The 10,988-nt window shown below is 37.3% G+C and overlaps 1 protein-coding gene across 1 annotated transcript in view; it reads right to left on the bottom strand.

The window, feature by feature from the left end:
* Positions 1-409: 409 nt before the first annotated feature.
* cactin overlaps positions 410-10,988 on the bottom strand; it is a 28,190-nt gene continuing 17,611 nt past the window's right edge. Inside the window, exons 6-10 of the mRNA XM_072594087.1 lie at positions 9,611-9,803; positions 6,710-6,832; positions 5,111-5,233; positions 4,076-4,344; positions 410-3,366 (exon numbers count right to left, since the gene is read on the bottom strand). Of these exons, the coding sequence (XP_072450188.1) occupies positions 2,876-3,366; positions 4,076-4,344; positions 5,111-5,233; positions 6,710-6,832; positions 9,611-9,803 (1,199 nt within the window). The 3' untranslated portion in view covers positions 410-2,875. The remainder of the gene's footprint in view (positions 3,367-4,075; positions 4,345-5,110; positions 5,234-6,709; positions 6,833-9,610; positions 9,804-10,988) is intronic.

Below are 10,988 nucleotides of genomic sequence, written 5' to 3'. Positions count from 1 at the left end.
TGACATAACCTAATTTGTTCCTATTTACTGCGATGTTGCACCTTGGAACGTCCTTCTCCTTTGTCATTACTAGGTTAGATAGAATTATCTAGGAGAAACTGAGGACTGCAGCTGCGTGAGATCAAAGTCGAAAAATGTGGCGCTGGAAAAGCACAGCAGGTCAGGCAGCATCCAAGGAGCAGGAGAATCGATGTTTCAGGCATAAGCCTGTCATTCTCTATGAAGGACTTACACCCAAAACGTCAATTCTCCTGCTCCTTAGATACTGCCTGACCTGCTGTGCTTTTCCAGAGCCACTCTTTGAACCTAGATAGAAGTATCGCTAATTAGCTTGGATTCCAATGAAAAGCTTACCACAACATTTCTCAATTGTGTTGCTGAAAGTACCACAGGACAAGACTCATCAAGATACCATTAAAAAGTAAAATTTTTATTTAAAATTTTTATAACCCTTTTTTCCTGGAATTATTTCTAGAATCAGAAAAATACATTTTTCTTTTGCCTTACTGCCTAGGGAATTTTTAGCTTTTGCTGACTTAATCATCGATAATCATCAAGAAAACTGTACAATAATGGTGATAAGATGACTTTAAACTGTTTTAGTCAATGTTCATAATAAATTGCAACATTTACTATGGTTAATGAAAAAAAATAACGAAACAGTGAATTGCATGATACACCTCACAAACTTTCTTTACAGGAACAAAAATAAAAAAACTCAGTCCTTTTCATCTTATTTACATGTGACACAGATTATAAATTTTTGGATTAGATCCCCTACACTGTGGAAACAGGCCATTTGGCCCAACAAGCCCACATCGACCCTCCGAAGAGTAACCCACCCAGACCCATTTCTCTCTGACTAATGCACCTAACACTATGGGTAATTTAGCATGGTCAATTCACCTGACCTGCACATCTTTGGACTGTGGGGGGAAACCAGAGCACCCGGAGGAAACCCATGCAGACATGGGAAGAATGCACAAACTCCACACAGTCACCAGAGGCTGGAATCAAACTTGGGAGGCAGCAGTGTTAACCACTGAGCCACCATGCAATGGGATCATAGTTTCACAGCACTGGAGTAGAAATATTTGATTTAATGCACAAAAAGAATTTGCTGACTGCAGCTGAAAATTCCAGGATGAGAAGTGCATTTCCTATTGAAACTACAGCGAGAAGAGCTGACATTTGACGGAATTTCTATCACATAGCAACTATTCTTATATGCAATTTTATTCACTTCTTTTAGAATTATTTCTTTTTTAAAAAATGTAATGTAAAATATTATTGCCTGTTGTATACGGTCACCTGAAAAGAAATGACAGACAAAAATTGCATGGAGTAATTTGAGCAATTTGGTCACTTGTGTGACTATTGTTGAGTTAATGACAGCTTTAGGAAAAATGGTCAATTCAAGTTAACTCTGCTTCCTGCTTTTCGTTCTTCATTGGTTCAAAGACACAACAGTAGTGGTAAAAATCAAAGTCATTACAATATTTGGTGTTTTGATAGGTAAATAATTTCAACCAATTACTAATATTTATCCTATTTTACAAGCTCTAAGTGCAAACTGCTAATAGACTGCATGACAAAATTTCAACTGGTACAGATTAGGTGTATTTTTTACTTCGAGGCATCTCCATTCAGGAGTCTGTCAGTAGTTTTACCTATACTGTATATCTGAAAACACAAAGATGTGGGATCAAGCCCCAGTCCAGATCTTAATTAAATATGGGCATGCCATCTCGCTGACACATCTAAAGGCCCAAGTTCCCTGCTTAGGTGGATGTAAACAATCCATAGCTTTATTCAGCAAAAACATTGCACTAGTATTTTTTTAAGGGATAAATGCTAACTACAAATATCTATAAATCGAGGCATGTGGAATCTTACTGTGTGAAAACTGACCAACTGATGAAACAGTTGTTGAACAGGAGAATCCTGAATTTACAGAACTGGAGTCTTCCTTTGCCAATAACACCATTCAAGATTATATATTTAGATATTTTATGGCAAGTCAGGATCTCAGTGTAATGTTGCATGGGACAAAACATTATAGGGCTGTGTCAGTTCACAGAACAGTAAATCAAGATAATGTTTATGAAAAGAGACTAAAGATTTTAGCAGGCCGAGAGATGATTAAATCAAAGCTTTAAGATATTAAGGATGACAACTGGGGTTGATGGGGAAAAAACAAGTCAGAATGTTTAGGACTGGGGGCTGTGGGAGGGGGAGGAGGGAGAAAAGACCAGTCTAAAAATTGAAGCTAGACTTATCAAGAACTAAATAATAAAACATTTCTTCACTCAAAGGGTGATATCAATTATCATTTGTTGAAGAGAATTTCTATAGATAAATTATTAATTTTCAAATAGAGTTTGATAGATTTTTGATTGCCAGATATATGAAGGGTGATGGAACATAAGCAGGCAAATGAAGTTGAATTGCAGATTAACCATGATCTCAAGAATGGTGCAATAGGCTTGAGGGATTAAACAGCCTACTCCAATTTTTATATTCCTACTAAAAAAAAATTGTATGGAAAAGAGAACTTCCAAGTTCTGTAATAGAGACCAAAGCAACAACACAAATATACCTCAAACAATACAAAGTCACTTTAGGAGATTTCATTCTTACAGTGGGGCAGTATTATGAATTTATAATTAGCTTGTGTTCCCATGACCACAGAAGCTTACTAGAAAAATCATAGAAGGGATTAAAATTTATCTCTCATCATTATGAAAAAAGTATTTCAGTCTTGTTTGAGAACACGGTTTTAAAGACTTCTGCAACATTCATAACTGGTCGACAATCTCAGAAAAGAATGCAATGAAAACACAATAAACAGTCATATCCTTTTACTCAGCAGCTTCTATCTTCTGTAACGATATCTTTTAAAATGAAACCATAGTTGAAATATCCCATTGGCAAACTGACATCTAAAACCATGCCGGTGAGAGTACTCCCACTCACGGTTCACAATTTTGAAAGCAATATCTTCATATGGAGGGCCTGCATGGAAGCGTAGAATTGCAAAGTCTTTGTTGTCCACACACGGCTCTAGGAAGTATTGTGGGGTTGCTCTTTTGTCAATAAGGTCTGGATAAAATATGTTGAATTTGTAACCCTGGACAATCTTTGGAGGAGGATTGTCAAAATCATAATGTGTTTGATTGTACTTGTTCCACTCAAAGCCTGTATGAACACGGTTGAAGAAGCGGGGTTTCCTTGGACGATATTTGTCAGCCCAAAGGTAGACTTTACCAGTTAAGGGCATCTCCACACTGAACTGAGCTTCGTCAGTTCCCATTCCCTCCTTGGCTTTGCGTACAAAAGCATCTTCAGCACTCTCACTAGCATCACCTACACAAAACAATAAACCAGACATTGAAAGCAGAAGATAATACAATCTAACAAAGCAAACATTAATTACTTGAATAAACTATAGGTTATAATCACTAAAATAGATAATTTGAAGCATAGATCCCGATTATCTAAAATGCCTCAATAATCATGACTTGTAGTACGTTAAAGTGCTGTGAATGGATGCTTAGAAACTAAAGGACAGCTTGCACATATCTTACTCAATCATAATTGTACTTTCCCCTCTTGCTTTCTGTTCAGAATTTGAGGAACACAGTTAGGATACAGAAATAAAAAGCTGCTAGCTAAGTCAGAGAATAGGAAATAAAGTTTGTTAGTGCAATCATTTTAACAAATAAAAAAATTACTGGTTATCACAAATAGGTTGGGAGGGCATCCTTATTGAGATAATGCTGAAAGCAGTTTACTTTGCTGAAAACAGACTGTCAGAAAGGAATGTCAGAACAAAGGTTGACCTTCAAGAACAGATACACATAAAATGAAATAATCTTTTCATCGAAAAACTTGACCAAGGAAAGATAACATTTCAGAGGCTCTGGTGTGGAACAATGTGTAATTCATAAAAACTTAACTGCAAACACTGCATTTCATGAAGATAATTAGAAAAATAGGTACAGTGCAAAGCAACAGTTTATTTTAAAAATTCCAGATTTCAGAAGATTGCTTAGTCAACAGATCATTCACTTACCTGTCACTTGCAATTGCTGCCTTGCCATCATTAATTTTTGCAGATCTTCTTCAGCATCTACTATGTGGGTGTCCATAGGTAATTCATGAGGGCTGAGTAACCTAGGACTGTATTTGCCAGCATCATAATCATCCAAGCTTTGCTGGATTAGATCCTCCTCAGTAAGCACTGCCTCTCCTTCAGCTTCCTGTTCTGCATTCTCATCATCTTCATTTGTTTCTGAAGTGCCTGAGGCAGAAGTGCCCGGTGCTTCCTTGTTTTCACTTGATCTGCAAGATATAGTTAAACATCAGAATCTCACTCTATACAAATGATAGCTGGAGAGCCTCAAAACCATCAAAGTGGAATCACTTTCAAAATATTTCCATCATTAATGGCTGGCTAATTAGGAAAAGAGGAACAGTTTTGCCAAAACATGCATAAACACATTTGATTCTTCTTTTGGATTTATTCTGTTCAATTCAGAGGACGTGTTGCCCCAGCTGTTCGTACAACTATTTGCTATTCTACAATTTGGAAGGCTATTTCAAGGATACAAAACACAAAATCAGTTTGGTCTTTGGGCCAATATTAATTATATAAAGAAATCAGCTTTCTTTAGTATAATGTAAGGTTGATATAGCAAATAACAAGTTCTGAACATCAGAAATTATATTTATACCTGGGAATTCTAAACTAAAGTACCTGTATGGATCAAGGCAGAGGGCCAGAGGAAAGGGACAAAGTTACAGGGAGGTTAGGCAGACAAGAGGCAAGAAAGCATGAAACTAAAGATTATTCAGCAATAGCACAAAAGTTATGAAAGAAATATAACAGAAGGTAAAAAAGGCTACAGGGCATTCCAAGAGGAAGGATTTTGTGACTGAAGGCATAGGACTGACAAGATTGCAAATGTTTACTGTGTGAAGCTGCTTTAATAAATTCCAAAATTCAATTGCTGTCTACACCAACAGGCCATAAAATAGATAGCTAAAACTTCTGGGTCTCCAGAACAGACACATACAGCACAGAAACTTAAAGAACAAAGATATGTACCTGTCCTTGGGAAATGGAGGCTCTTTATTTGGAATTGCGAAGAATGACTCATTTTCAACTTGTTGATTTTGCTTTAGCACGCAAATATTCTGATGTAATTCATTTCGACCTGTTTCGTCAACTCTGATGAAAACAAAATAATATTCAGATAAACAAACTGTAGAGTACAAAAATACATTTGAGTTTATTTCATTGACATGAGCCATTTTCTGTTACTTCTTATAGATGGATGTTACAAGAATAAAAAAAGACAATTTTATTTCTCCCTAGAGAGGGAGATTCAAATTCAACAATCCCATAACATAAAGCTTTCCCACATTGCACTGCCACTTCTAGATCAGTCAATCTCTGATCGAAGAGGAATAAAATTATTCCACAATAACTAACAGTTCACCATCCTGTATAAAAATTATTATTTGGGTCAAATACTTTACAGCAGTGTAAGGTGCCAAAATATTTAATTGGAAATAATGCCAAAGGAATTCAACTGAAATTAGTAATAAGCATAACCCTATCATTTCATATAATTAGTTATTTTTATGCTTCAGTATGAAGTAGTATTGGATGCAGAATCAATATAACTGATAGTAGCTTCAATTTTGCTTTATCATGGAGCTCATTTATAGGATTTTGGCATTGTTAGCTGGGCCATCCCTAGTTGCCCTTGAGACAGTGCCTTGGCGAAATGCCACAGGCCATGTGCATTAAGTATGCCCGCAATACTATGGAGGGAATTTCAGGATTTCGACACTGCAAATTTACAGCTGATGGTTTTCCATGTATCTGCTGGAAAGCCCATTTTATAGTTGGTAGTGGTCAGCGAAGATATTTCATCTCCAGTGTCAATAAAGAACAAGGTTTTTTTTTAAAAAAGGTCTTTATAGACAATGCTATTGACTGAATCATCCTGCAGCCACACATTGTTTAGAAACTCCACCATTTTCTTGAGAACAAGGTGCTCTGTATTACAACTGTTGGATGAGGACAGATTGCTCTTTTCTGAGTACACAAGTAAATAAGAATAAGACAACATTTATAAAATGTAGCTGTCTCAAGTAAGCCTACTGAGATCAATCACTTGTAACACAGAACATAGTTTCCATAGGTATCTCAAAAATAATTTCCATGAAAGTACAGAATGGAATCAAAGATCTTGATTAAAATGAAATCATCCTGCTGCCCTCAACCATCCTGAAAGTTAATAATCAGAATAATACAAGGCTGCAATCCAGTGGATAGGAGAACGTTGAAAACCATGACGATAAAACATCACCAGTTCATCAACATCTGAAACTCAATGTTTTATTATGATCAAAAACTTTTAACCTGTTCTCTTTCCATTTATCTTTGTGGTCAGTAGAATGCACATTTGACTGCAATGAATATCATGAAAGCTGAATTTACCTGGCTCACTCACATTTAATCTTGTCTCCAACATGTGGCAATGCTAACATTGAGTGTGATAGCTTCTAAACAATGATCCTACATTAAGAAATTAGGTTAATTCATGATTCAAGTTAAACAAAAAGTGATTCTAAGTGTTCTTGTTATCTGCAAAAATCAGATGGAAGACAGACATAAAACAGCATGAATACATACTTTTCCTTGGGAGACTCTGATTCTTTCTTTAGAATGGGAAATAAGGGTTCACTTTCCACTCCCTGCTCCTGCTTCAGTTTGTAAAGCTTCTGACGCAACACATCCTGATGCCTTTCACGTAGTCTGACAGAAATATCACAAATACAAAATATGTAACAGTTCATCCAAATAAAGTAACAACATGTCAGAAAAAATAAAGGACAAATCTGTGACCATTTAATGTCTCATTAGGATAGAGAATAAAAGAAACAGATGTAAGACTGCTTGTGACTGCTCGACTGACGAATAAGATCACAGCTGGTCTTCGCCTCACCGCTATTTATCTACCCTGCCTTGACATCTTGACGCCCTTAAAATCACACATTTATGGATCTCTGTCTTGAATACCCACAATGCCACAGTATTTGGAGTATAGAATTCCAAAATTCCAAGCCATCTGAATGAAGTATATTATTCTCATCTTGTTAAGTGACCTGATACTTTATCCAGGGATAATGGCATTAGTCCTCAACTTTCCAGCCAAATTCTGTACGGTCAATCCTTGAAGAATCTTACAGATTGCAATGAGGTCACCTTTCATTCTTCTCAATTTCAGAGTACAGGCCCACTAGACTTCATCTCAATAATAAAACAATGGTCTTATTCCAGGAATCAATTTAAAATTAACTTTTTTTTGCCTCACCTCAGACGCATTCTTTAGATATTAGAGACCAAAACTGTTCATGGTACTCCGGACTTGGCTTCACTAAAGCTCTTATATAATTGCAGCAAGACTTTCTCACTCTTGTACTCAACTCCCTTGCAATAGAAATCATTTACTATTTGTCTTCCTTAATGCTTGCTGTACTTGGATATCAGCAAATATATTGCCTTTTTAAGTTCATCCAAATCTCTCCAGTCACTACCACTTAATAAATTCACATTATTTGAAAAATATTCTCATTTTCTCTTCCACCTGCCAAAGTCAATTACATCACTTCCCAACATTTCAAGCTTTGCATGGTCTTAAAATTTGGATGCATTAACACTGTTTCCAGGATGATAATGTAAATGATTAAATAGTTGACGTTCCTGAAGTGAGCTTTGCAGCACCCCACTAGTCAATAGCCTGCCAACCTGAAAGTGATTCTTTTATTCCTTTGCTGTCTTCTGTCCTTTCATCAATTCTCTATCCATACCAGTATATTATTCCACTAACTCACCTTGTGCAACCTTTTATGCAGCACCTTAACAAATGCTTTCTGAGGATCCAAAATATACTACAGCCATTGTTGTGGTTCTTTTCGCCGGCATTGCAGACGTTTTGTCCCCTGTCCCGGTGACATCCTCAGTGCTAGGGAGCCTCCTGTGAAGCGCTTCTGTGCTGTTTCCACCGGCATTTATAGTGGTTTGAATCTGCCGCTTCCGGTTGTCAATTCCAGCTGTCCGTTGCAGTGGTCGGTATATTGGGTCCAGGTCAATATGCTTGTTGATTGAATCTGTGGATGAGTGCCAAGCCTCTAGGAATTCCCTGGCTGTTCTATTTGGCTTGTCCTATAATAGTAGTGTTGTCCCAGTCGAATTCACGTTGCTTGTCATTTGCGTGTGTGGCTACTAAGGATAGCTGGTCATGTCGTTTCGTGGCTAGTTGGTAGCTAGTTCAACTAGCCATGAAACGACACAACCAGCTATCCTTACATGCAGATGACAAGCAACATGAATTTGACTGGGACAACACTACTAATATAGGACTAGCCAAACAGAGAAAAGCCAGGGAATTCCTAGAGGCATAGCACTCATCCACAGATTCAATCAATAAGCACGTCGACCTGGACCCAATATACCGGCCACTGCAACGGACAGCTGGAACTGACAACCGGAAGCAGCAGATTCAAACCACTATAAATGCCGGAGGAAACATCACAGAAGCGCTTCACAGGAGGCTCCCAAGCACTGAGGATGTCACCTAGACAGGGGATGAAACGTCTGCAACACAAATTCCCAGCTCGGTGAACAGAACTACAACAACGAGCACCCGATATACAAATCTTCTCACAAACTTTGAGTACTACACCTACTAGTTCCCTGTTATACACTGTGATAGTTACATCCTCAAACCTTTAACAGATTTATCAAACATTATTTCACTTTTGTAAAACCACTTCTATTTGGTACAATCAAGTTATAGTCTTCTAAGTGCACGTTACCACGTATTAATAATTGATTCCTGTATTTTTCTAATGAGTAATGTCAGATTAATTGGTCTGTAGTTCCTTGTTCTTTCCTTTTTTCTTAAATAGCAGCATATTTGCCACTTTCCAACGTTTGGACAATTCCAGAATTAGGAAATCATAATCACTGCATTATATGTGCACCATATAAATGTACAACTTAAAGAACTGAATGAGACCAAAATTATTCATGACATGGAAGATAAATACAACTAAAGGCTATTTGTATACCTTCACTTTGTGTAGGCTATATACTGAGACATGATGCACTGAATAGCCTGTTGCAGTTTCTGTGTAGGATGGCTAGTGGACAAAAAGCTTGCTGATTGTCTTTGGACAAAGTTCATATATGAGGAGTGACAACTTGTGCAATCCATAGCTCATGTAAAAGGGCTCCATTGCTTCTGTGTTTGTAACATTCACACAGATACATACTAATATGTATCATCCAATGCCAACAGTACTCCAGAATGTGAAGAGTTCTACCACATAGTACCTTTGGAACCCATAGAAAAGCAGACCTGAATGAGTCAAAAGTTTCATACCCATTAACCAACAGCCTCTCTGAAATGCATGGTTGCACAGCAATCCATAATACACTGCAAAGCCCCACTGCATTCAACAACAAAAAAAAATACCACTAATTATGAATCCTTTTTTAGTGCCCTCTGTCCCTTGTGCTCAGTCCTACCTGGCTCTGGCCATATATGCCTTGAGTTGTTGCAATAAAGATTCCCAATAACCAATGTCCAGATTTGAACCACCAGTTTTGATCTTTGCCTCAATGTTCAGGTACAACGCTTGAAGCTGGTTGTAAGTTTTTCCTTTAAATACTGACTGGACATCAGTGCTCACTGAAGTATTAATTCCTTCTCTTCTCTCTCCTTGACAAGAATTTAAAGAAAAACAGTAAATTAGAAACAGCATTCTTTAATCATTTAGCATTGAACAAAATTCTAGAGGAAGGAACATATCTACTATTGCCACTAAAATTTTTACACAAGCACTGCTATCATCTAGTAGAACGTTCACACCCAGAAGCCATGCATGATATATCAAACCTAATGCTTTTGTTACTGTACTATTATTTGTTTTCTATCTGAAGGTATACCTCCATCACAGCTGCAAGAGTTGATTTGAGGACTCAATTAACCATTTACTTTCAATATCCACCTGAGCAGTGTAGGAGATACAGAGGAAGCAATTGCATAAAACCAAGATGGTTTTCATATACTATCATATCTTACAAAGCCTACGAACCACATTTAACAAAATGAGTGTGTTGTATAATGATCAACCAAGATAAATGGACATTTTAAGTCAGAGCTTCTCCAAAGTGGGGGTCAAGACCTCAAATAGTTTGCAAGGTTTGAAACAGCAGACCACTATGGAATTTTGACAGAGTTATATCAGCTGAAACCCTGCGGTCTCAGTTCTCAGTCAATGATCACATTAATTTTCAAGTTTCAAAATGGGATCACACTGGTATAAAGTCTGGGAGGCAATGTTTTAAGCACTGAACAGAATGCAGCAGCTCAAAACTTAAATATTTTGCTTATCAATTCATCTGAGTAACAAAAGTGCTCAAAGTAATCAGCAGTATGGACAGAGTAGAATTGGTATTGTAGAAGCGGCAAGGACCAAAGGACTCAGATTGTAGATGAATGGCAAACGAACTAACATGACACGAGGAAGATATTTCTTTTCATAGCCGAAACCTTAATCTAGAATTTTGCAAATAGTTAAAAGTACAATTTTTGTCCAGCGATCATGAGCAGCCTATTCTGAGCCAGGTTACACTTTAAGGTCAATTACCTGCAACAAACTGTATTACATTCTGGACATCGCTAAGCCTTAAAAGCCTATTCATAATCATAGAATCATACAGCATGGAAACAGACCCTTCAGTCCAACTCATTGCTGCCGACCAGACATCACAATCTGTCCTAGTCCCATTTGCCAGCATTTGGCCCATATACTTCTAAACCCTGCTTATTCATATACCCATCCAGATAGCTTATAACTGTAATTGTACCTGGCTCCACCTCTTCCTTTGGCAGCTCATTCCA

Source organism: Chiloscyllium punctatum, chromosome 24 (assembly GCF_047496795.1).
Source record: "Chiloscyllium punctatum isolate Juve2018m chromosome 24, sChiPun1.3, whole genome shotgun sequence".
NCBI classification, from domain to species: domain Eukaryota; kingdom Metazoa; phylum Chordata; class Chondrichthyes; order Orectolobiformes; family Hemiscylliidae; genus Chiloscyllium; species Chiloscyllium punctatum.
Note: the sequence above shows the minus strand (reverse complement) of the source record. Positions and strands in the feature narration are given on the sequence as shown.